General features: G+C 48.7%; 3 protein-coding genes across 8 annotated transcripts in view; 1 reads left to right on the top strand and 2 right to left on the bottom strand.

The window, feature by feature from the left end:
- The window catches only part of RanBP3 (ran-binding protein 3), a 155,463-nt gene extending 154,768 nt beyond the window's left edge, over positions 1–695 (bottom strand). Inside the window, exon 1 of one of the 3 annotated variants that reach the window (XM_065440400.1) lies at positions 491–695. In XM_065440400.1, the coding sequence (XP_065296472.1) occupies positions 491–665 (175 nt within the window). In that variant the 5' untranslated portion in view covers positions 666–695. The remainder of the gene's footprint in view (positions 1–490) is intronic. The other 2 variants (XM_065440401.2, XM_065440402.2) reach the window with 2 other exon arrangements.
- Positions 1–14,169, top strand: part of LOC135908583 (solute carrier family 4 member 11-like) — a 106,293-nt gene extending 92,124 nt beyond the window's left edge. The window contains exons 11-13 of the mRNA XM_065440403.1: positions 1,751–2,151; positions 4,235–4,940; positions 6,274–14,169. Of these exons, the coding sequence (XP_065296475.1) occupies positions 1,751–2,151; positions 4,235–4,940; positions 6,274–6,340 (1,174 nt within the window). The 3' untranslated portion in view covers positions 6,341–14,169. The remainder of the gene's footprint in view (positions 1–1,750; positions 2,152–4,234; positions 4,941–6,273) is intronic.
- Positions 14,170–15,922: 1,753 nt separating this feature from the next.
- Positions 15,923–27,005, bottom strand: part of LOC135908598 (calcyphosin-like protein) — a 46,301-nt gene continuing 35,218 nt past the window's right edge. For all 4 annotated transcript variants that reach the window (XM_065440419.2, XM_065440421.2, XM_065440420.2 and 1 more), the window contains exons 4-5: positions 25,342–25,551; positions 15,923–16,217 (exon numbers count right to left, since the gene is read on the bottom strand). In XM_065440419.2, coding sequence (XP_065296491.1) covers positions 16,116–16,217; positions 25,342–25,551 — 312 coding nt within the window. In that variant the 3' untranslated portion in view covers positions 15,923–16,115. The remainder of the gene's footprint in view (positions 16,218–25,341; positions 25,552–27,005) is intronic.

The raw sequence follows: 27,005 nt of genomic DNA, 5'->3' as shown, positions 1-27,005 counted from the left end.
TGCGGCCAGGACCGAATATTGTTAAGTTTTATCTTGTTAGTTTTGTTAATATGTTTTAAGTTAAGGCGCCCGGATAACGGCTCTGGCTTTTGGCTCAAGGTCCCATGAAGGTCGCCGACAACGGGATCTAAAAGTATTTCATGCTTAAAAAATTATTTGCCAAAAATGCGCCCGTCTTCGGCTCCGAAGGTGCAGTATATTGCTATTTACAATCAACAGACTACTCCCCTGAATGTTTCTTTCTTTTTGCGCTCGGCTATAAGTGATTTCTTATCGTTCGTCTACTGCATTTTATCGGCATAACCAGTAAATCCCACTATTACTGCTACTTCTATTACGAGCAGTTTCGCTCGTATTAAGTGTTGAACGCCGGATACTAGTTCGATGTACTACTACTAGGATGACTCGATGAAGAGGCGTTTTGGCGTCACGTTGTTCGTTAGACGGCAAGCTACAGGTCGCGTGCCTTAGGGGAACCACTGCCACTTACGTGTACGATGCGGTCGGCCGTAGGCCCAGGGCACGCTGCCTCGGGATACTTGCTGGCGCGTCCGAATGTAGTAGCTGGCGCGTCTATCAGCTCCCATCGCCTGCCTGCCGCCGAAATCACGGTGTCCATAAAAAAGGAGCCGCAGTTCCAGCGACCACGCACACGCCGAGACCATCTATGCCGAGACTGTGGCCAGTGCGCCCGAGCGCCTGCCGGCTCAGAATCTTATCAGTCGCACCGCCGCGTTCGTACGTAAGCTCAAGCCGCTCGGTGCCAATAGTGCTAATAGCTCGTCGAACCCGAGCAGGCTGGCTTTGGAATGATGCTGTAACAGGCCATATGATGGCGCCGAGCGCGTAGGTTGGTCTGCGCGTAGTTTCGTCTGCGCGCGTGCTGCATGGGAGCGCTCGCGGAGAGTGAGCCCTAACCCCAAGCACGGGGCTGAGAGCCCCTGCAATATAGGCTGTGCCAGCTAACGTTAGCCAAGCTGTTCAAGGAAGAAAGAAAAAGATGTATAAAAAACGCGGTGCAAGATACGATCTTAAGGCATATATACGGTGTTTAGTCATCTGCAGAAGTATGTTAACAGACAACCGTAGGTCTTATGATTGTACCTTGCTCCGTGTTTTCTTATATTCTTATTTTCTTTTTCTTCGTTAACCAGCTTGACTAACCTTAGCTGAGACACACAGTACAAATGATTACTAGAACGGCCCGTCCCAGCGGTGTGTATATTGCGCGAATGCATCGAAAAAGCCGTCGGAGAGCCACCTCCGTGCGGTTTACGCTCCCACTACCGTCTCCACCGGTGTTTAGGATAGCAGAATTCGCATAGAATCTATTGGCTCTATAGGAAACCTGAGCAAAAGGACTTAGCCGCACCCAAGTCATATTCCACTACACAACGTAAGAAAACAGTACCGGCCAACACACTGGCGTGGGCGATTAAAGGTCGGATCGTTGCTGCTCCTGCGTGTTCGCACTGCATGCGCCACGAAGTGGGCGACGCGGAGTACTCCGTCTGGTCCGTGCCAGCACTTCTCTGTTAAAAGAGCTTCAGCGTCCGTACCTAAATGTAGCCGAACTGTCGTTCTTTTTGTTGTTGTTGTTGTTGTTGTTGTTGTTGTTGTTGTTGTTGTTGGTGGTGGTGGTGGTGGTGGTGGTGGTGGTGGTGGTGGTGGTGGTGGTGGTGGTGGTGGTGGTGACGACGATGATCAACGACAACGACTGACGGGGTTTTACGCGTCGCTCGCGTCGCAGGTCGACGGAGGAGATCTTCGCTCTGTTTATCAGCATCGCCTTCTGCGTGGACGCCGGTCGCGACGTGTACAAGAACTTCCAGCGCTACTACTACGCGTCCGAGTGCTCGCCGCCCACGGTGGAGGCGCTGAGCCGGCTGCTGCACAACGTGGGCGCGGCCACCAACAACACCACGGCGGCCGAGGCGCTGCTCGAGGCCCTGCCCCAGTGCCGGCGAGAGAACAGCCTGCTCTTCCTGCTGCTCATGCTGGGCACCGTGTGGCTGGCCGTGTCCCTGTACAACTTCAACAAGACGCCCTACCTGCAGGCCAGCAAGCGCGAGATGCTCGCCGACTACGCGCTGCCCGTGGCGGTCATCGCGCTCAGCTTCCTCGGCTCGTTCGTCTTCCGAGAGGTCGAGAGTGAGTGCCGCCCTACGTCGTCGCTTTCCGCTTCCGGTCGTCTCCCGGTCGTCTCCCAGTCACCGCCCCCGAGTGTTTCCCTACCCCATCTACCACTCCTAGTTATCTCGTAGTCATATTCCATTTGCCCCCCCCCTCCCTCCCCCGAGCAGTTTTCTACGTCATCTCCCATTCCTATAGTCATCTCCTAGTCATCTCCCATTCGCCACAAGTGTATTCTCCTCCATCTCCCATTCCTATAAAGTCATTTACTATCCTACTCGAGTGTATACTATTCCATCTCCGATTGATAGCTGTGTCCTATTCTCCCTGAGTGTTTCGTACGTCGCCTCCTATTCTATAGTCATTTGCCTGTCACTCCGAGCCACCAGTGTTACCTGTACTTCGTCTCCCGTCTACAATAACAGCTTTCGATAAGGGTTTTATAGCGTCAAACAGAGATACAAAGATGGAGGCGTGGAAGATACTCAGATGAAAATATTGTCTGCGATCCTGCACTGGGAGTGGGACATGCGGAAGACAAGAGGTACAGTAAGAGAGAGGAGGGCCCCATCTGTGTTGCGTACGCTTTCACCTTTCCTACGTCATCTGTAAAATTAATTTTAAAAAGCACGCGCGCAAACACACCCAAACACACAGCAGAGTTGTGCGACCTTGAGAAATTACAGCCCAATTTCCAGCAAAGCTGCTTCTTCCAAGTGTATACAGATTCATATCTATTTAGTGTGTGCAGTTAAACTGCTCACTTTGACGCTGAGCCCGCATATGACCCGTGACATGCCTCCCATTCCCTGCAAGTTTACACTTCACGTGGCACTTTCCTTTTCCCAGACACCCGGGAAAAACTTGCTTATAACGCTTTCGAATGGTATAAATCGAACCTCGATATAACGAACAATATGTCATAAATGATCGGATACAACGAAGTTAATCTAAAAATGTTTCTCGCCGATATCAGCGTAAAACAAGTGTGTTACTATAACAAATATGAGATATGAAGAAGGTATTTTCGTTTCCCATGTGACTTTGTTGTCACGTGGTTCAGCTGTATTGGGCAATTTAGTGCAAGGGCCGCATCTCAAATCAAACTAAATTATGAGCTTTAACGTCCCAAAGCCTACGAGGGATGCTGTAGGAGGCGAAGGGGAAGTGCTTCGGATTAATTTTTGCAACCTGGAGTCTATTACCGTGCCCCTAAGTATGGCGTCTCTCTCTCTCTCTCTCTTTTTTTTTTTGTTCGTTCCCGTCGAAATGCGACCGGCAACCGTACGCGCGACCTTGTGCTCAGCAACTGCATGCCGTAGCCATCCAACCACCCCACTGTGGTCGAGTGAAAAGAAGATATGAAGAAGATATACCTCGCGTCGCTTCACAAGCCAGTTAAGGATGTTCAGTTGAAAGTTGAAAGGTGGTAAAGGGAGTCTTGCTGTAACCTTAATAACTCCAAGTATGTAATCAAGAAAAAAAAAAGCTCACAAAGAACTCGTAAGCTTATGCTTGAGGTAAAAGAAGTATCTGAGAGTAATTTACTGAAACGTTTACGTTCAACGTGCGAAATACTATTTACGTATATTTGTGTACTGTCTGTATGTGAAGAAGTAGAGGTGGGGGGGAGGGGGGGGGGGGCAGAACATCCAACGCCTGAGAACACAGAGCGCACGCACTACCACAGTAGCAGAATGCGCGCGGGCAAGAAAACGTAATCGAAGGCGGCGGGTTATCAGATGGAGTGACGGAGACTATAGGCAATTTTTGGGCATAGCACGCCAGTCGGCTGGCGATCGGACAGGGGTCAGTTAAGATCTCTGGGTGAGACCTTCACCTCCGCAGCGATACGACGACGATGACCACGCGCATTGTGGACCTCACGATCGAATATTAAGGGTAAAAGGCTATGTTCTATAGTCCCACGCTCCACTATTTAAATCTAGTTTCGCTTTACTTCTAAGCATACGAACAACCGCCTGCTTCTTGGCCAATGCCCCATAGTGGTTATGCGCCACTGTCTGGGATACAAGACAAGACAAGACAAAAAGCTACGTGCAGCAGTAACGGTCACTCGCGCGCTCCCCCCTTCCCGCAGCGGAGCAGTTCCACTTCGGCCACAGCGACCAGTTCGTGCGGGCGCGCGTCGAGGCACTGCAGTGGCCCGCCGCCCTGGCCGCCATGGGGCTGGGCCTCGCGCTGTCGCTGCTCTTCTTCATGGACCAGAACATCTCGGCGGCGGTGGTGAACAACCCATGCAACAAACTCAAGAAGGGCGCCGCCTACCACCTGGACCTGCTGGTCGTGGGCCTGCTGAACGGCGTGCTCTCGCTGTTCGGCCTGCCCTGGATGCACGGCGTGCTGCCCCACTCGCCGCTGCACGTGCGCAGCCTGGCCGACGTCGAGGAGCGCGTCGACCAGGGCCACGTGTACGAGATCATAGTGCGCGTGCGCGAGACCCGGCTCACGGGCGCCGTGTCCCACCTGCTCATCGGGCTCTCGGTGTTCATGCTGCCCTACCCGCTGGCGCACATCCCGACCGCGGTGCTGGACGGACTGTTCCTCTACATGGCCATCACGTCGCTCAACGGCAACCAGATGTTCGAGCGCATCACGCTGCTCTTCATGGAGCAGGCGGCCTACCCGCCCAACCACTACATCCGCCGGTGCCCGCAGCGCAAGATCCACGTGTTCACCGTCTGCCAGGTGGTGCAGCTGCTGGTCATGTGCTTCTTCGGGTTTGCGCCGTGGCCCTACGTAAAGATGGTCTTCCCCGTCATCATCCTGCTACTCTTGCCACTCAGGTGGGTGGTGGGCCATCGCCTCGTCGTCGCGTGTGTGTACGTGAACGCGCCCCCGGCGCCTTCTGGTCGTTTGTCCGCGGGCCGACCCTTCTGGTAACTGAAAGGTGGTGGCGGTCGCGTCTCGTGGGCGCGTCATCGTCGTCCTACGGTGGGGTTACGTTAAAGACACGAGGTGGGTGGGTACAGCAATAACCTCAGTGTCGGTTACCTGAATTTGGTGCCATAACGCGGCGACACGAGCAAGGCACCTCCAGACCTTCACTTCTTCTAGAACTGCTTATTTTGTTTATCTAAAGGTCATTACGACCACCCACTTCGCGATTAGTGTGTCGCTCCACAAACATTCATATCCGCGCTGCGACAGGAAAGGGTGTCTACAACAAGTGTGCACAGGCGTGCCTTCCTTTGCACCGTCCCTCCACAGCTCTAAAGGTTCCCGATTCGTTGTGTCCCCAAAATATAAGGAACTGAACATGACGCCGTGCCTCGCCCGATCTTATTATTTTAGTGTACCCTTCTTCGGGAAGACGATAATTCGCTACAGTTTTTAGCGCTCCTTCTGTCCAAATCGTTAGTGCCACTGCACAAGTTAGTGAATTCTCCTGAATATCGCGAGATAGGCTTAATGTGGCGCTCCTGCGCAGCAAAATTGTACGCAAAGCCCGTACGTCGTAGTCAATCACGTCGTAGCCATCTGTAGTGTTACGTATACCGGACACCTTTACAGTGTCCTGCTTTCTGACTGTTGAGGTCAACGCATGTAATTACGATGGCAGCAAGAAAGTGGACACAATAAAGAGATAATGTATTTTGTATTAACTTCGCACATTATACACTATATTATACACTCGCATTAACTTCATACATTATACACTATATTTCATATTGCCTTTAATCATTTCCTAAATTAGTCTGGGAGCGATTGCGTAACCTTTTATAACGAATGCAAGCGGATATGCTTTGAAGGGATTTCGTCATGTTGTTGCCAGTGAGCGTTCCGGAGAATGGGCACTAATTTTATATTGGCCGTTGTGTCGTCCCAGATAACAAAAACCAAAGAACAGGTACGGCGAGATAACACGAAAAAACCAGGATGCAGAGTCCACATCCTAGCCCATCACATGATGTTGCATCTTCATTTATGTTCAAAGCAATGAAAAGTGGTTTTTTCGTCTTTACCTTAGCAGGGTGTGATTCTTCAACGTCTTCGTTGAAGAACGCGCTCTCCGCAAACCAGTTCTCCCGCCTGCAGCCTCGCACTCCTGTAATGCTGTATGGCCCCTTGTAAGCCCCTTGTGCTTGTTTGGCTCACCGGCTCCCTTCTCTGGCGCAGGCACAAGGTGGTCACGCTGTTCATCGACCAAAAGTACCTGGAAGCGCTGGACGGCGAGCACCAGTAGCGTCCTCACACTCTATGCAGCTGCAGCAGCCGCACGAGGCCGCCACCAGAAGCAGCAGCAGCAGCAGCAGCAGCCCGGGTTGTCGTACCTGAAACTTATGCAATGCGGCGAGGAGAACGCTCTCCCATTTCCTCCCACCGTGTCAAAGTGCCGCCCGGGCGACCGTGTGCGCCCGCAGCCGCGTAAAAGAAAAAAAAAAGCGTCGATACAACCCCCCCGCGATTCACACCCCTCCCCCCACGAACCTCCTCCTCCCCCCATGCGCGGACAGACGTCACATGGGACGTGGCTTGCTTGTCCGCCCTTGTTCGCAGACAGATCACAGCTCAGCTCAGGTCGGTGTTTGCCACGGTCAGCTCTGGTCGACTCCAGTCTGGCCAGGCTAGAGGTGTCGTGCAACTGGGCCTGCTTTAGTTTAGGGTTGTTCCAACCCCGGCTCAGGTGGGCGCTGGTCGCACCAGGTTTCACGTCCTGGTCTCGAGTCAACTGTCCGCGGACGGAGTCAGAATCTTGGCCAGATTCAGGTCACGCCTGGTGAAGATCGGGGAACGTCCCGCCACGCCGGTGATGGGGGGTCGGCGTTTGGCCGCCAGAACGCCTGGTCGCAGATCGCGTCCCGGTGAAGTCTTCTTAGTGTTTAGGTGCCGGTTCGGGTCCGGTCGCAAGGGCAGAAGTGCGTGTCAAGAGTCCGGCCTCTTATCTCTCTCTCTCTCTCTCTGGTCCCCGCCGCCAGACATTCCTCCCCGCCGCCGCAGAAGCGCGAGGTCGTCGAGGCGAAACGACGGACGACGCGCTACGGTGGTTTCCGCGAACGCTGTGCACACACATGGCACGAAGAAGAAGAAAAAAAAAGATAGCGAGATAAATAAAAGAAAGCAGCGGCAAGGCCCGAGCCCCCCAGTGAGCGCCCAGCACCGAACCTGGCCCAGGCGAGGGCTAAAACGGCCGGGCACGCCGAAAAGTTCTACTGCATTTACCCAAATGGGAGCCACGAAGCGGCAAAAAGACAAAATAGTGATGCAGTCACAATTGCGGCCCCTGATCCACGCAACAACTTTACTCTCGACCGGTCGCAACACCCGTCTTTAAAACGACGCCCTGTCAGCACCAGAGGAAGCGAGTCAAAGCCACATGACGTGTCTTGTGCGTCCCTGTCGTGTCTCGGCGAGTCTTCTGTCCGTGTAAGCGTACCTCCCCAGCAAGGCAAAAGAAAAACACAAGTATTTCGTGTCCGTTGTCGCGTTATTACAGTGTCTCTCGTCTCAGTCGTGACAGTCGCAGCTACGGACTCGCGAGCCGATCCCACGGCGCGTCCACCTGGTTTCGTGTTCCCCTCGGCTAGTGGTTTGTCTGTCCAATCGTCCGCGTGGTGGAACGGTGCGCGGGTCGGTACAGCAATATAAACGTGCGGCGAGCGCTCGCCGACGAAAAATAGGTAAACGCAGAGAAACAATCAGCCCAAACCACAGCTTCCGTTGTGAGCGTGGCACGTGTACAGTGAAACGCATGGGCAAGCCGTGTGCCGTTCTTCTTCTTCCTTGTTGGCACCCTCACACCCACCCCGGTTATCAGTATCGTCCACGAAAGGTCTTCGGCATGCTCCGTACGTCCACCATAAAGAGTCATCCACGTACTCGCATTTCGGCTATGCGAGTCTACGTCCCGGGTCACACGGAGGGCAACTGTGCAGCAATCTCTCACCACGTCTCTCAACACGGGTCCCGGAAATGACGTAGCAGTTCCGGCTCTCCTTCTCTCTCTCCTTCCTCGTGACGGGCGACGTAAAGGAGCAGGTTTTGCGACCGGGGCTTCCACGTGGGGCTCGGGCCTCTTCCGCTTCCGGCGGCGTCTCCCGCGCTGAAAATGAGCAGGGGACGCCAACCCACGTGCTCCCCTTTTCAACGTGCTATAGCGGCCTAGGATTGCATTTACGAAACAAAAAGGAATTTAAAAAAAGAGGGGAAGCCGCCGTTCGCAGGTTTTCTTCGGCGCCGTTCTTCCGAGGACCCCCCCGTTTGCGAAACTCCAGAGAGGAAAGATCGCTGCCACTTGCCATAGGAAAGAAAAAAAACGCGTCGAGTGCAAGCATCCCCGCACTGACATGACAGTAGTCTCCGAAGAAGCACGTCGAAACGAACGACGTCTGCAGTGTCCGGTCTCTCAATGAAGAAAGGTGGCGACCCGCTTGCCGGTGACGCTCGAGGGCAGACCCTTAATCACGTGAACGAGGAACGCCCGTCACGTGACTTGAACGCAGCGTCCCGAGCGAATCAGTTCACTGCAGGCTCTCACTCCTCTTTTCCCAGCAGTCTTTTCGAGCGCGCTTCACAGTGGCGCAAGGTGCAAGGCGCGCTGCAGGCCCCAAAGGTGTTCGTCGTCACACGAAGCCGTCTGCCAGCGACATTTTCCTCGCAACTCCCCCCACCCACACGAAGATCGCACGTGCAAGAAATGAGTCGTACGCCGCCACCAGTGACGTAGGCAACGGCAGCTGCCCGCAGCGCCATCTGGACGCGTCCGGCTGAGACAACGACAGCGATGGAAGTACAAAACGAGACCGCGTCGGCGTGAGCCGTTACAAGGGGCAAGGACTGGGTTGCCAGAGGTGCAGGACGCGTCCAGAGCAGCCCTGCGCGTGTCCCGCTGCTCAAAGTTCCCGTATAGGGCTCAGCTAAGCTCCGAAAAGCTGAGCGCTCGCGCTACAGACCTCTCCCTCGACGGCATTTTCTCTACCGTAGGCATTTCTCGAAGGCATTTCTCGAAGGCATTTGTTGTCGGCTGCAAGAAAGCCCCGTCGTCCACTGAAGTCCTCCGAAGGGCAGCGCCGGAGAGAGACGCTGACACTGCGAGGCGAACGCGTCCTCTTCTTTCTCTCTCTCTTTTTTTTTCTATCTATCAAAGGTGTGGTTAGTTTGTGTCTTAGGCATCATCACTAAGCACTTGTGTCCGTAGCATCTATACAAAGAAGAGCTCGAATGAAAGAAAAAAATGGAAACATCCCTTCCGGGATGGCAAAAAAAAAAGAAGACTCATCAGTCGTAGTGTGAAAGGCCCCTAGAGCAATATAGATGATAAGAATATAAAACACAGTAACACGTATACACACACGCACACTGCAAAACAAAACATACAGAATCGCAGCTGTCCCGGCCGCTCTTGCGTTCTTGCTCAAGTTCGCCACGAGGAACGTCAGGGTGTGGTCACGTGGTCGGGTGGCGGTCGAGGTTTCGACGTCCAGTCCAATTTTGAGTACCTTATGAGCTTCGAGTTCTCGGTTTCCGCTGCTGCAGCTACAAATTGCCGTAGCCAGTGGAGCTCGAATTGTACCGTCAATCAGGCAGCTATAAATAAGCTTCTGAATACCGGTGCACAGGCCTGGAAAGCTCGCGTTACCTTATGTGGAGAGCCGTTACCACGTGATGTGATATTTGGCGATGAACTGCTGCTAAACACTGCGTAACACCACAATCCTAAAATAGGTCTATCTTTTCTTTCTTTTTTTTCTCTCTCTCTTTCTCTTTCGCTTTCATAAATTCAATCCCCAGAGCTTCATCGAGAAGTGCCTCATGAGCGATTCTCAAATATACGATGCCTTTTTAGCAGCGTTTCTTATGCCGTTAAACATATTTTGCACCGTTTGCAGACAACAAAAACCCTGGCTTGAAAGCGCAGTGTCACCTAATTGTTGCTAACGTGCAAGATAAAAGGCCCTTGCGGCCTGCAATAAAGGAACGTAGTTGCTATTATGTGTTATTCGCACCCAAGCAGCAATAAACTTAAAAGTAATTCGGGGTGTTCTCGATAGCTGTCTTTGTCAGAGCAGCTCTTTAAACGAGTACTGACATAATTTCGACTATTCAGTTTCTTTTTTTTTCTCTTTTTTTTTGCGGTGAACGAAAGTCTTGTACCTCAAAACGCAAGGAAAAAAACAAAGGAGCAACAATGGCAAAGCGAACAGCGAAATATAAACAGATGCGTACTTAAACATTTGTACGCTTTGCACTGCATATGCATTTTTGCACCCGTCCACAGCCTCATGTGAGCTTTATTATTATTATTATTGCGGTACAAATAGACAAATCTCAGGAAGTACCCTGGTGATAATTTCATTAATTGAGCAAGTTTTCTCGACCGATATGTCTTATGAGTTCTGCCCTTTCTTTCGCAATGGGTAAATAAATAAGCTTCCTTTTGTAAAAGATCCGCGATTACTTTCGTCATAAAGCGTTTTGTCATCCTCGCAAAGGTGCAGTTACCACAAACGCTAAGCGCTTTCCAGGCCTGTCGAGCATTCGTTTTTTGCTTTCGTTACTAGGAGACGAGTATTTCTTGCGTCGCAGTTCGCAAGTCTTGTAACCACGAGGCGTTGAAGCCAGTTAAGAGCTCTGGAGCTTGTCTTTTCATTTTTCTTTTTCGTCAGACTACGGCAACGTTTAGCGCTTGCACCAAGAGATAGGCTGCATTCCGGCTTGACTTGACACATCGCGCATAGTTCTTTGGGTGTTCTGATATTATTACGTTCCAGAAAAAAGAAAAAGAAAAGGAAAGAGTATGACTTGCCGCAGAAGGCACAGTAAACCTCGTTGAGGGCATCCTTGGCAATGTAGGTTGCTTGTGTGGCGGGGGTCGTGCTTTTTGGGCGCGTTGGTTTAAAGAGTGCGCCCTTTAATTATAGAGCTCTCTCTGTTCAACAAGCTGTAAGCAGTAGACGATTTCTTGCTGGTCCTGTCGCTGTTGGACGATTCGGTGCGCTTGCGTCGGTCTCGGTACAGACGTTCACACTACCCGTGCCCAAGCGACGTGTTAAGAATAAAAAAAAGCATTTCTGGGAAGCTACTGAGCTCGAGAAACAATGCTTGTGAGTAGTTTCTTTTTTCTTCAAACCTAATCAAAAAACGCAGGCTATGCATAGTCTTTATAGCCTGCGTTCGTGAACCCAGTCAGTGTTGGTTAGTTCGCGCTCTGGTTGTTCTGTAACGCGTCCCTTGAGCGCTCTGCAGGGAAGTGTGAACGTCTGTGTACGTAGGAGCAGCGCGTGTGATCGCCGCAAAGTGGTTACATAGTATACGCTCCGCCCGATCCGCGGTACGGAGCGGACCGATACGGAGCGGAGTGCGTCAACGTTGCCGAGAACGCGAGCGTTTCGTGAGAGCAATTAGCATGTACACAAAGATAGATATACTATATATATATACATACATATATATACATATATATGCACCGTCGTTGTTGTGCTGTCCGAAAAGCGTAGACGTTGTACTGCGCAAAAGGAAAAAAAACGTGCGCTGTGATACTCACACTTGTTAATTGTTACGTGCGCCCCCGGTCGACAATACTGCCTTAATGGGCGCACGGAGCTTTGTAGCCTTGTTAAAGGAAATGTTTCCGTTCCTCGCTTTTTAGCAAAGTATGGCTCACACACACACACACACGTACACTGATGCCACCGCGAACCCACGAAGCAGACGACGCTTCCTACACGTGCAGATAAAACCGCGCCGCAGACGCTACCACCAGACGGCGAAAAAAAAATTATCGCAAGATGCAATCTACACAGTTACCGTCCTTGGACGTGGAGACGAGTCGCGAGGCCCCCAGTAGAACTGCAAATCGTCGCACCGCCTGCCGGCTGAAAGCGAAACTATAGCATTGGCGCCGACTGATGACGTCACAGCCGTTATGTGCCAGGTGGTACGTTGCTATTCGAGGCTGCTCCCGTTTAGCGACCTAGGCAAAACTAGTGTAACGAAATGTCGCCCGAGGTAACCACCTGCCGGCTGAAAGCGAAACTATAGCATTGGCGCCGACTGATGACGTCACAGCCGTTATGCGCCAGGTGGTACGTTGCTACTCGAGGCTGCTCCCGTCTAGTGACCTAGGCAAAACTAGTGTTAAGAAATGTCGCCCGAGGTAACCAAGGTTCGAGGAGGAATTACGTGCAAGGGAATACTGCTGGCCGTCCTGGTAGACCTGGCGTTGGACGGTGAATCGCAGAAGGATCGCCCGTGCTTTGTTGTGACGTCGTTCGCACATTTGGCAGCCTTGTTTGTTGCGACCAGAGCATTACTGAGGGGCAAATAATTTATAGACCGTTAGTTTCTGCAATTGTTACGAAGTTTTTCTGTGATTTCACCGAATCGCATGCCAACAGCAGCAGTTGACCAACAGATACCCCCCCCCCCCTTTTTTAAGCAATTTAAGCGACTGCAAAACCTTTACGCAAGTACAATCGCGTAGAGGAAAGACATCTAGCCGGGTCAAAACAATGTTAAAAATCGAAGTAACTTCATCGTTTAAGCACGACGCAGCTTGCTGGAAACAAGTCAAGCCTGAATGTCGCGATTTACTTTTTGTTACCTTTGTCGGCGATTATGCAGTGGTCCCTTGCGCCGTCCGCGTTAAACTTTCATTTTTTTGCGTTCTGACGCTCGAAGAAGCTGCAATGACAAGTGTCACGGTTTCACTGCAAACAGTGTTATCTAGTAAGCGATTGCATAGTCTAATAAAGCGGTTTGCTTACTACCCTTTGGTATAATGTGCTAAGCTAATGCGAAAACTGCAGCCGTAGCCTCGCGTTCGGTCTGAAGCAGACGTGACGTCAGTCTCGGATTCCTCTGAGGCACAATTGGCTGCCATTGAGACAGAGGTCACTCGCAGTTGAAACATAATACCGCCGGAGCTGGCACAGTCTCATGGCGGTCAATCGGGCACGTTCACATTTGAACTCCCGAACGCTTCTCTGCGCACCATTCACCATAGCCTCCGACTGTATCGAGAATTGGGAGCAACATCGCCTTCGATCGCTTGTGAAGGGCAGAAATGGCGGATTTCGTACTAATTAATCCGCGGAATGGCATTCGATTCCGAGATTTATGTACGATCTCCTTCTTCTGGGCCTGGAAAGTTGATTGCCGTTCGTGCGGCTTTCAAAGTAGAAGAAAAGGTTCGAATCGCATGTTCGTGCGATTAAGCGTGGAGTTCGGCCTGCCTTTCTTCTTCAGCAAATTGTGCTCGGCCCTAACCGTGGTCGTCCGCGCTACTCTCTGGCTATGGCTTCGGCTGTTAGTTTTCGACAGGCATATCGTGGCTACAGTCTGCAGCCTCGAAACCTCGCGCATGCGCACTTTAGCCGCAACCCGACCATGCACCGCGACTCGAGACGTTCCTTGTGAGTGTTCGCCGTTGAATGAATAAATAAATAAATAATAAAAATGCGCAGCCGCTCCCTTAGCCGAGGCTGCGGGAACGCGTCTTACTTTTTTTTTCTTTTTTCTGTCGTCCGACTCCCCGGAGGAATAATTCTCTGCGCTGTACATATATATTTAAAAGAAAAGCGACGTGTTTTACATATATATCTTTAAATATATTTTTTACCAAAAGGGGGCGGGCTTGTTCGTTGTTGGAGGAGAGAATAAAAAAACGGAAGATGGAATGTCAGTGATAAAAGAGGAAAAAAAAAAGCAGAGTTCTACTTCTAGCGTGTTCAGGTGTTCGCAGACGGTTGTTGTTGCTTGTTGACGAAAAACGTACTCGAGATGAGATGAAACACACGCTTTAAGCGCCTCTGTTCTTGTTGAGAAGCGGTTATACGTGGCTTTGCGAGAGAAGAGAGGGCGGTGCGGAAAAAAAAAACTGGGCACGTCTGCCGCCAGTATTCACTCACTCACTCTCTCTCTCTCTCTCTCATCGGAGCTTGTACACACACTTTGTTCCGTGACGCGTGAGGTCGTCTCGTTGTTTGCGTTGTTTCGTTCCTGCTCTCGTGTTTCTCTGTTTTTGTAGGAAAGAGCGTCCAGGCAGGTAGCGCAGCGCCTCGGCCTGGAAATGTCTCTGGGGCAATAAAAAAAAACGGGAGTTGCGTAGATTTGGCGTCTCCAGTGTCCGTCATTCTTTCTTGTGCTTCCTCTCCAGAGTGCTTGCGCAACTTTGGAGCAAGGAAAGGGAGCAACCGGACCACAGCAGACGACACAGCAGACTACATAGCAGAAGACACGGCTAGATGACGGCTAAATATAGCAGCTGCAGTGTTTACAGGGCAGTAGCAGACGACAAACAAAAGTTCGCTTACTTGCGACGTTGTGCATTTCTCAAGAGCTATGGTCCTATTCCTACACGCACAGACGAATGCATTGTGTACTGGAGGGCGATGTTTACAAAGTTGGCCTTTGAATTTCATGCTGCCCTGGTATGCATAGGGATACGCTGTCTGCACAGTCGAAGCAAAAAGCCTAAGAATCTACAATGTGCTTACGTTGTCAGAAACTACTGAAGTGTTACGCTATGTTCGCTCTAATTCACAAGTGGTAGCCTGGTATTGAGATACGACATCGTGAGCCGCAAGGTATGGTCCAAGTTCATAACGCATTGTATAAGTACTGGTAGGAAAGATAGCACAATATTGACCAGCTCAAACCACAGATATACGGAACAAAGGTGTGCAAAACACCGTGGCCTATCCCTTATAGCTAACAGTCGTATCATTCATGGCTAAGAACATCAAGAACTGGTGACCAATTCAATAGGCGTGCTTGACCCAATATTTCTCAAGTTTATAAGGCACTCTCAACTTAGCCGTTTAAATACTTTCAAATACTAACCACACAGTACCTCAGAAATGCTTGTTTGCTGTCACACTTAAGCCAAACAGTCTCCCATCATTTATGGCCGAAAATTTCGAGACCTTGTTACCCATCTAGTAGGTGGTCATTACTCAAAAGCGGCCAAGTGTGTAAGGCACTGTTCAATCAAAGGTAAGAAAAATGGCGACTACTGACCAGTAAAAAACAACTTCGCAAATGGTTAGGCAAAGTGGGCTGTCACAAATGGTTAATTAGCATCCATCACTTACGATCGAAAATTTCCAGACCTGTGGACACATCTATGTATCCGGACTTCACAAAACAGAACCGAAAATTATTTCTGTATCAACGTGACGCTGAAATTGAAATGTCGAAGCTGCAATAACTAACCAGCTTAATCCTAACAATAAGAATATAAAATTACTGGTTTTCGGCGCTGACGCAAAATCTGGAACGAGAACTGCTCCACTATTGAACCAAGGAGGACGCTGGCTCATGAAACATGAATGTGCATTGGCTCAATTTTGCGCACTCAGCACTAAAGAGACTCTAAGTTGTATGGAGACAGTGTAAAGTTAGCACCATTTGTATCGCAAAGCACCTATTTGACCAAAATGCACAAGCACGGTCCTTTCCACAATTTTTTTAGGTTTGTTAAATTAAATGCTTAGAAAGACGCCGTACCCGGGGACTCCAAATTAATTCCCACCACCTGGAGTTCTATAACGTTCGCCTAAATCGAAGTACAGAAGCTTTTTTTTTAGTATATCTCTTTCACTACAATGCGGCTGCTGGTGTCGAGAGTGTAACACGTGATCTCGTGCTCAGCCGCTAATGATACTGACACAGCGCGGCAGGATAGCTGCGGAAGCCCTGCGCTGCGTCAGTTACGCACGAAATGCGTTACAACATAACCTCTGGAGAAACCGTTCTCACGATACCCGTAAATGTTGAGTCTCTTCAGTACACAGTGTCAGAATTAACGCCACGTCAGCGACGTTACTGCAGAATTAATGTTCGTTTTAATCGCTTTAATCATTTGGCCCTGGCGACACATCGAAGCGTTATCTGTGCCCAGACAATGTAGTCATCTCGCGGCAATCATTCGGTGACCGACGTGGCAAGAAAAAAAAAACGCAAGTGGGTAAACGAAGAGGAACGGATGTTTGCACGGGCGTCCGTGTGCCCCGACGGGGCTATAGCTTCCAACAGGTTCTCATCATCAGGTCAAAGTAGGCGTCTTCGTCGATGGAAGCACTCACGCCCGAGTAGTAGTCGAAGAACTCGTCCTTGGTCACCTGAAAGCGAAACGTTTGGGAACGTTGAGTCCAGAAGTCAGCATGTTTTGGTGCAACCGTTTCAGTGTTATCACGTGTCTAAACTTGCGCTAAACAGGCACTAAAACGTAACACTAAAGCATACCTCGCCGATAAAGTAGCTCTTTCAAGACTATTCGCGCTACTTTTGAGGTAAGAGGTCGTTAAACAGAAGAGAAAAACTAGGGTCAAATTTGCATTTTCGTTTCCTTCAATTCCGCACCGGAACTCCTGCGCCACTGTCGTCAATGTCGCATGATTGATTCCAAGGCCTCTACTCGTATACTTGCTCCGTTGGGGCGCAGGAACAGTTGTCCAAACTTGAACGGGTGTCAGACGGCGCATTTTTCGATCGCGATCAAGTCCGATCAGGATAGAATTACTCGGTCGCGATTGGCTCCTTTGCGTAAGCTGCGGGAGAGAGCCAATCGCGGTCGAGAATTTCGATCGGGCTAGCGATCGCGATCGAAAGTGGCGGGTGACACCAGTATCGATTGCTGAGTTCAGGCTTTGGCTCGATTAGAATACAGTGCAGTCCGTACCTGTAGTGATAAGAGAATTTAGTGGATCTGACCAGACGCCGTCAAAAGCTATGACGTCACGGGGCGCTAGTGTAGGAAGTTGAAGGTGGTGTCACCACCAGGCTTTCGAATCTCTGTTTTTTTTTTCTTTCTGGCTTGCCAACCGTCTCCTAAGGGTAAGAGCGAGCGGATTTCAATGCGAAGCATTCTTGTCGAATGTAAACTGGTCTTTCCTGCTGCCGGGCATCTGACCATTGTCGTGGCCCGATACCGAAGGCGGCGCAGTTTAAAACAGCGTCTCAAACAGTGACCTATAAGGGTCACTGATATAAGGGTCACTGATAAAGGCGTCGGACGTCGTTTCGGCAAAATATTTTCGAACCACCCATACCCAGGCCCTCCATGGGACGCAAGGAAGTTACTGAACTAATTGAATTTCTCAACCTGAAGTACGTGGAAAAATCGTAAACTGACTTACGCACAACCTGCATTTGGGGCGGAAATCTGTTTAAGATGCCCGGATAGCGCTCAAAGTGACCTTCAGACCCGGTAGAGCGCTGATAAAACAATGTGCTTATCATTTGACGCATGCACAGAGCACCTGGGCTCTTCCACAGGTGCGCATTGACGTCACCAACGACGCACATTGGGCTTCTTCCGCCTTAACCGATGAGTTCACCAATGAAAACCACCAATGAAAACCACCAGTGATGTCACCGGTCGAGACAAGGTCAAAACCAAAATCAGTGAACCTATGGGCATTGAGTAGTTACGTCACGCGATGGACATACCTTTATTTGCACAAACTCCAATACTGCAACTTTGTGCTTAATCACCATCTCTAACAAGGCCCTGTCTTATCAACATTTCATCTTGACAACGTACGGTGTACGTTCCGTTACAGAAAATTATCACGGTTCGTGAGTGCCCTTCAGCTACCAAGCAACAATTCAAGAGGAACGGACAACACGCGGCAGCCATCCCTGAGTGGCTAATTTCTGCAGCTGCCGGCAGGCGGAGACACAAGTTTATGCTAACGCCGTCGCGGTAGCAGTTTCCATCCCCAAGAACGAAGCCAAATTCGATTTTTTTAATCGAGCAATTAACTGTGTAGAGTGTTACACTGAACAACGTCGACTCCAAAATGTTATCGTTCTGCGGAACTGGAGCCGAAACTGTGCAGCGGTAAGCGCAAAAACTTTTTTCCGAACCCTTTAAGCGATACACTCTGAAAACTGTTTACACCCTTTGGGGTGTATATTTGCCACACAACGATGATCGTCATCTGCCTTGCTTGCGTTTCCTTTCTTGAAAACGCCGCGCCCGCTACTTTCCTGTCGGGAATGCTATGCCATGCTGATAACGCGCATGCCGTTCGTTACGGGGTTGTACCGGGCTCGCAGCGTTAAAGAAAGGAAATGCGGACAAGACAGACGACGTTTATTGTTGTGTGGCAAGATATGACTCAAAGGGTGTAAACGTTTCTTAGAGTGTATATGCACGTCACAGTATGATATTTCACGCTTCAATAAACGTCAAATTTTGCCCCACCTCAAGCACCTGAAGAAAACAATACCACAGCATCTGCGTTTTCATTGTTATGAATGCCGGCAGCAAAGTTTTTAAAAGTGCAATGATATTGTATTAGAGCTCACACCTTTTGAGGTTGCCATAAAATGCCACAGACACCTGCACCATTAAAATATGTATAACCTTAGGGCCCTATCTCGCTTCCCAACAATTACTGTCATCAATATTAAGTAAAGCTCCTTTAGTTAATTAACACTCTATGCTGGTATACTTTCCTATCCGGAATGCCATGTGACGATGATAAGCCCATAGCTTTAATCACCTCGAAGTACCGGAATCGCGGTGTTAAAGGAAGCAAGTGCAGGCAAGGTAGATGACGATTATTGTTTGGAGATAAGCCCCAAAGGGTGCAAATTATTCACGAAGTGTAACACCAAAAAAGTGTGACCTGCGTGTTCTCTAAGATTGTACGTCGTACCGGGTTCCCAACCCACCGCCCAAGAAATAGCTGTTTCTACACTTGCGATGTTTGCAGGCGAATGCCTTAACCCCTCTGCAACCGCATTGACACTGTTTCACGCTGTCTGCCTTCTTCTGAAATTACGTACAAAACTTAAGGCAGCGTTTTAAGCCTTCTGAAGTGTGTGCGCGGCCAAGTTGCCGATAAAAAGGTGCAACAAAGGAGTAAACAAACAGATACTCCCGTGTCAATCAACTTAAACCCCATAAGGGCGTTTTCGTGTTTCTAACCAAACTCCTTCTGTTATGAAACTCTTCAGGCATTGAAAAACTCCAAAAACTCGAACACTTACACCCCTCAAAAGGGTGTTCCTCATCGAGAAAATTCCATGTTGAGCCCGGAAATTAGATTGGGGGAAATTACGATGTCACGCCCCACAGGTAGGAATGTTAATGCAATTTAATTTTAAAATATTCTCGCATCAGCCCGTTTATACGCCTCGGACTTGATATAATATAATATCGCATATGGCAGCATGGCACATGATGATATGCCTCACATTGTTTATTTTATTTGTTTGTTTGATTGGCTCTTTTTTTCTTCTATTTCTTGCGGATCTGACTGATGCAACCGCTCTGCTTACCCCACTGGCAAGCATTTATTTCCTTGAGTACGGTAGAGAATGTATAGACAAATAACAGGGCAAGAAATTATTATTATTATTATTATTATTATTATTATTATTATTATTATTATTATTATTATTCATGCTACTATTTATGCATGTTCACGCTACATTGTATTAACATGTATTTAATTTTCATTTTGTTTGCACGATGTTTTGTCGGCACTAACGTTAAGCATGTATGTACATACACTGACCTCATCGCTGTTGCCGGCACTGCCGGGCCTAGTCACACAAGCCATTTAGGCTTCGACAGGCCCGCTTACTATGTATTTTTTCTTGTGGTGCATAAATATTATTATTATTATTATTATTATTATTATTATTATTATTATTATTATTATTATTATTATTATTATTATTATTGATGGGCTGCAAAGCACGAAGTCGCGGGATTGAATCCCGGCCACGGCGGCCTCATTTCAATGGGGGCGAAATGCGAGAGTACCCGTGTGCCTACATTTAGGTGCACGTTAAAGAACCCCAGGTGACCCAAATTTCCGGAGTCACCACCACGGTGTGCCCCATAATCAGATTGTGGTTTTGGCGCGTAAAACCCCACAATATAGTTTTAAATTTATTATTATTATTATTATTATTATTATTATTATTATTATTATTATTATTATTATTATTATTATTATTATTGTTGTTATTATTATCGACCTCTCAGAATCTCCCCGACTCAAACCACTGCCCCTTCCCCCACATCTTCTGAATCAATATTTACTATATTACAGCAAAACCATTTTCTGTCGAAATCTGCATCGACACCATGGTGCGAACACCAAGTCGTTATTAAATTCACCGCTAAGATCAATTTATGTTGCGATAAGAAGGGTAATACCGCACACGGCAATCATTGCGCGCCTTCATGACCGCGTAGCTACCACAATAATCTGTTAAATTAGCATTACCTTTTCGTTATCGTTTTGCGCTACGTTCCTGTACTGCAGTGACAATTTTGTAATACTTCTCTATTTACCACAATCGTTAATTACGTTCTCTATTGTGCGATCACCAGAGTGCGTTGTAAAAGGCTTCATTTTTTTTTCTCATCGTTAACAACATGCCTCTGTACTAAATTGTTTTCTTACTAATGGTAATTTGCTGTAATTACACTAAAGAGCAGGCGGCAGCAAAGGGCAATGCAACACCACCCGTTTACCGTACATTTGGTGCACGTTAAAGGAGCCCAGGTGTTCGAAACACCCAGTCCACGCCACTACGGCGGGTCTCGTAATCAGATCGTGGTTTTGGCACATAAAACCCAAGAATTTTTTTTTAGTTTACAGCGTTCAGTACAGCATCCATTAGGGCGCCAATATCGTCTTTGCGATATAAAGAAGGAAATTCGAGAAGGAAATTCGAGAAGGAAATCTACAGAGGAAGAAAAATGGGTTGGAGCTCATGCGGCAGGCATTACAATGTCATTACCGACAGCTTACCGCTACCTTGAAGAGAAAAAAGAGCAAGATCATGCATTGCACTATACTGGTACTAACATATGGGGCAGAAACTTGGAGGTCAACAACGAAGCTTGACAAGAAGCTAAGGGCACCGCAACGAGCAATAAAACAAAAATCTTAGCCGTAACGTTAAGAGATAAGGAGACAGCGGTGTGGATTAGAGAACACACGGGGGTACATCGCAGTCGACTATAAAAGGGGAAAAATAGAACTGGGTAGGCCATGCAATGCGTAGGGAGTTTGACCAGTGGTCTATTAAAGTTACAGAATGGGGGCCCAAAGGAGGTGGGGGGGCGCCGTCGAGGATGGAAGACAATTAGGTGGTGTGATGAAATCAAGAGAGAGAGAGAGACAAAAGGGGAAGAAAGACAGGGAAGTTAGCCAGTGTAAATACCGGCTGGCTACCCTGTGCTGGAGAAAGGGGTAAAAAGAATAAAAAGGGAGTAAAGAAATTCGCGGGTTTAGTAGGATGACGTCATTGCTTGCAAACGGTGACGGAGAACAGGAAGGACAAGAGAGGAGACAAGAGGGCGATCACAATGCTCTTGTCCTCTGCGTTCTCTGGTGACGTCTGCAAACCATGACAAACTAAATTAGTCCGACAATACGTTTTGGATGGTGTCCGCTGGCGCAATATAAGGGAGAATTGAAGATTGCTGGGAGACAGTTTTCGTGCTAGAGTGGCATAAAAATATGATGTTGATAACGATGGTGATTTTGTGTGCCGTGTACGCTACTGAAAATCGCACACCCCTTTTGGAAAGTAATTTTGCCACAACAACACACTAATAAAAAGTTTATACCCTTTGGGGCTTGCCTTGTCCCGCAACGATAATCGCAATCTGTCTTGCCCGCATTTCCTTTTTTTTAACGCTGCGAGCCCGGTATACTTCAATGTCAAGAACAGCTTGCGCGTTATCAGCGTGACACAACATTCTCGACAGGAAAGTAGCGAGAACGGAGTTTTCAAGAAAGGAAACGCAATCAAGGCAGATGACGATTATCGTTGTGAGACAAGTTAAGCCCCAGAGGGTGCAAACTTTTTAAAGAATGAACACCCTAAAAACGTTTACACCCTCTGGGGCGTATCTTGTCGCTAAAACAATAATCGTCATCTGTCTTGCTTACGTTTCCTTCGTTAAAAATTTTGCGCTCGTTACCGTTTCCTGTCAAGAAAGCTGTGTCACGCTGATGATGCGTATGCCGTTCACGATCAGCAAGCCCCGGACGCGCAGCGTTAAAAAGAAAGTACACGCAAGACTGATAACGATTACTGTTTGGGGACTCAATGAGCTTGAAGGGGTGATTTTTTTTTTTTGAGTGAATAACCGGCATCAAACTTGTGCGCATTTCTTTGACACGTGCAGCGTGCCTCGGTACAGCGAAAGCATGCACTAGTCTCATCGTGCTTAGCTTTGCTAAGTCACAAAAGGCACCTCGAGAGTTTCTGTATCGAGACGCCGCGCTGAATTTACAGTTTCGAAAAAAAAAAAGATGTACGACCTCCCCGACGTCGTCAATCTCTTTTCATTCTATGCCCAAGCTCGAAGACCACTCCACGGCTTGCTACATCACAATACGATAGCAGCGAACGTATTACTTTTCTTTTCCCTCAATTTATTCGTTTAATTTATAAATTTCGTTCGTCATTTTTTTTCCCGTTCCAGACACAAGAACAAGTGCTTCGATAAGCAGGCACATTCTGGTGCCGTCGACCCTTTAATAGCCGAAAAGCAGCGGAAAAGAAAAGGTGCCGGCCGGGTTATCGTTCTCGGAAACGGGCCACACCACGTCCCAAAGGCTGTCTAGTACCCAGATTTTGCACCCCCGTGCGATCGAAGGTTCAATGTGTCCGGATATAGTGTATCGCTAGAGTTATAGCGCAGCCACCCACGACTTTGAAAATGCGTCAACGGCTCTAAGCCCCAAGACCTCACGCGACTCGCGGTGTTGGTACCCATGCATCTTGAACGCAACGTATACTGCGGAATCGACGAACACGAGTTTCTAAGAGCGCAGTTGTGTTTTTTGTTTTTTTTAGGACGCGATTATTGAGGCAACGGATGAGCCCGCTGGACGAAACGGAGATCTCTATACCACAATGTTTCCTACAAAAAAAAAGTTACTAGGGGGAAACTTTGACGCTGCGATCGTTCCGCTGTCATGGGGCTACAGCGGTTCGTATACGTGAGATTTGTCTGGTATATTCTCGCTTGGGGCTTTAAAACGTTCCTGTGACCTTGTCTATTACGCCTCGTATATCTCTCTCAGTTTCCAAGCACTCGCAATTTGTTGTTTGTTTTTGTTTTAACGCAGATAAGCAATTAGCCTCTATCCTCAACATGCATAGCCATTGCGAGTGGTTGCACTTACGACGCAATACATTGTTTGAAAACGATAAATTTTGCAAAGTCACAAGGCCTTCTGAAACCAAAAGGACCAAGTTTCAAGAAAATACGTACGTGCGCTGTGTATATTTTCCACGCTCGCCGAACCATCATGTACTTTCAACTCCCGTAGACACTAGCGTCAGAGTCTCCTTTAGTAGTTAATGTAGGAAACTACGCCTGATAAAACGTGCCCGAAGAACGTTCGATGTGAGGCTACTGTCGTTTATCAGTGAGACTACAAGAAAATCGCAACAATAATTTGTAGCCAGCTTCACAGCCTTCATTTAGATTTTATTTGAACCACCTAGGACCCCTTGCACACCGACTTCAGTAGAGATCGAAATCGTCAACAGAGGAAATCATTTTACAATGCCGACCTCACAAGCCATCGCAGCTGAGGATGATGTGACCGGCTGTGATTGCGTGCCTGTTCTCACTCACTCTCTCTCTCTCTCTCCATTGTGTGTGTGTGTGTGTGTGTGTGTGTGCGTGTGCGTGTGCGTGTGCGTGTGTGTGTGTGTATACCTTCGTATCTGGTAAACTCCCTTACCTTCTACCATTTCTTCTCTCTCTCTCTCTCGCATTCAATCATTTCCTAAATTAACTCGGAAGGGATTACGTAAATTATTCATGCGTGATTTGAAGTGAGTTTCACGTAAAACTGTATGCGGCCATGTTTCCACTGCATTCTTGCCGTCGGCTATCGAATAAATTGACTCCTAATTTCCCCTAGACCGCTGTGTCGTCAGCGACGAGGGAAAGCAAGCGTGAGGCGCGATTCGAATACCGCGAGATCACACGAAAGTCCCAGGAAGCGGTATGAACATAGTAACCAATGACATAATTTTGCGTCCTCGTATCTTTCTTTAAGAAAAGTAGTTTTAATGTAATTAGCATTCTTAGGATACTTCTAGCATTTTCTGGTATTTATCTACGTCCAGCAGTGGCGCGCGCAGCCAGAATTATTTTTTTGCGGTCAGGGGGGGAGGGGCGCACATTTGACATGGAACGGGGAGGGTCAGGGAGGGGGAGAGGTGCTCACGAAGAACATCGAACATCGACAAGCCCGAACCGACAACCCCGAACATCGACAAGAGCGTCTCCAAGACTTGACGCTCGATTACAATTCCGGCTTCCACTTCGGTTGCGGAGAGGCCAGGAAGCACTCATTCATCGATTACGGGTGGGTGGGGCATACGCCCACCGATACCTTCACAAGGTTGGACAAGCACGGGACCGTGAATGTAGCGTCTCTCACACTCTCGAGACAAAAGCTCACGTAATTTGCATGTGCCCTCAATATGCGGCCGAACGAAGAACACTCAAATCTACTGTTGGCTGCTTGGACTCCCGCCCCTTTTCAGAAGAAAAGCTTTTGGGCGCGTGGAGGAGTGTTGGGTGTGCCAAACGTGCCATAAAATCACTTTTGAACTTTTTAAGTGAGTCTGTTTTAGACGATCGCCTCTAGAAGCTGCGAGACGTGCAGTCAGTGCGAGATGTGTTTGCGCAATAACTTTTCGTGACAAGATTACTTTTTGCGTGGACAAGATTACTCTTACGTGTATTGCGTCCACAGTGCGCATCCGCATATTGGACAACGTGTATATAGTATCTCATTGTACCATATCATAATCACCCGCCGCCTACCTTTCCCTGTATTTCCCACTTCCCCTTTCTCCAGTGAGGAGTAGCAGGCTAGAGACACGCTCTCCAGGCCGACCTCTCCTCCTCCTCCTCCTTTCTCTTCATTAAAATCTACTCCTTCCTCCTCGGGAAGGGGGGGGGGGTGGTAAGGGGGGCACCTGCTCGGTGGTTTAAGTACTTCACAACGCGTTTATGTCATTTGCCGCAAACACAATTTCGTCGCAAACACCATATCGCCGCAAACACCAAGTTCAGCGGCATAACTCAGCGACACACTCAGCGACAAGCAAAGCTCTTGCATTTACACATAGTAAGAATTGCTTAGGTTCCCCTCACAGTATTTACTTTTCTTATCTAAGAACACAAAAAGGAGCCTCTCGAAGTAACTGAAACTCAGAGGCACTCACAACGCCGTCGACGACGCCCCCTTGTTCAAAGGTGGCCAGGAACTTGTTCAACAGCTCTCGCTCCGTCTTCTGCCCGTTCAAGTACTCGGGGTGGTTCCGCACGTTGTACACGCTCTTCAAGTCCTCGAAGGTCACCTGGCCGTCGCCCGAACGGTCCAGCTTCTGGAATGCCTTGGCCACCAACGCCTCTCGGCTGGGACTCATCTTGGGCTGCGGTAGCGACACGCGGTCAAAAGCATTTATAAGACTGGGCTCACCTTCGTACGGCTTGTGCCCACTAGCGAGAAGAATACTAAACGTTTGAGGGTGAGAATACTGAAGCGCATGTTAAGAATCGAGCAATGCAGCAATGCAATCGGGGCATTATCTTGCGTTGAAGCTTTTCGTATTGTTTTTTTTTCTTTCTGTAATTCATTGTTGGCTAATACGACGCTGAGCAAACTTTATCGCCGAGTTTAATGTATGAAAGGAAAGGAAAACAAGAGGAGTAAAAAAGGAATCCCTGTAAGATTGCGTAGCCTGATCGTCTTGATTAATGAACAGTACGTATATACATGTCGGCGCGTCTTATAGACGCGCTTAATTTTCACGCGCTTAACGCACACGCTTAACTTTCACATCAAGACGATGCGTCCTTTGAGAGGGAGGGAAATGCCGCGTCTGTAGTGCGGCAAGGACAATCACGAAAAAAAAAGACATATCGCCATTTAGGAAGAAACACAGCGAACAAGAAGAAGTGAATAGCGCGCGGTATTATGGAACCAAATCATCATCATCAACATCATCATCATCATCATCAACAACAACAACAACAACAACAACAACAACAACAACAACTACTACTACTACTACTACTACTACCCGGTTCTTGGCCAGAGCGGGTATGTGCCACTAGCCTCCAGGCTCTACGTCTACATCTAGAATTAGGAAGGAACAGCGCCAACTAAGACGATCACAAGTGGGAAGAACGACGTCGTTCTCCCACTTGTGATCGTCTCAGTTGGCGCTGTTCCTTCCTAATTCAAGTATGCACCATCTAGCCCAAATGAATGTTGTCCTGGTCTACATCTAAACAGGCCGTTCCAGGGCCTGCGTACTGAGTGCTTTGGACCCTCAAGTTTCCACGTGCACCGCATCGTGACACGTATCGAGGAACGTGACGTGTGCGCCGCTTAGCCTCGCTACCTGTGTTACCACTTCGCAATGCGTTGCGACACATCCTCGCAAGGTACGAACCGCTGCTGAAGGAGCGAGTCATGGATCTACGCGCGCGGCTGCAACCAGGCAAAGTCATGTTCAGCAGACCACTGTGCAGAGAGCAGCACGAGCCGCAGGTCGCCAATGACTCTGGTCGGACAGTTTAGTTCGTTCTCGATAAAAGAACGCAAAAAAAGGACTTCGCCGCGAAGACTCTGTAGTGCGTGTTGCTGAAAATGCGGGCCGACAGGTTCGCCGCCGAGACCCTCAAGTATATACCTGCTGCCGAAAATGAGGTGCGACAGCGTCTACGCGAGCAAGCTCACGTGCGGTCAGCCGAAAATGCGGCCCGGCAGCTTCGCCGCGAAGACCTTCACGAGTCGAGCCACTTGATAGCGTTTACATAAAAAAAAGAAAAAAAAAAGCTGAAGGCGACTTCACGTTTTGCCACGCCGAAAACCCAGATC

Source organism: Dermacentor albipictus, chromosome 9 (assembly GCF_038994185.2).
Source record: "Dermacentor albipictus isolate Rhodes 1998 colony chromosome 9, USDA_Dalb.pri_finalv2, whole genome shotgun sequence".
NCBI lineage: Eukaryota > Metazoa > Arthropoda > Arachnida > Ixodida > Ixodidae > Dermacentor > Dermacentor albipictus.
Note: the sequence above shows the minus strand (reverse complement) of the source record. Positions and strands in the feature narration are given on the sequence as shown.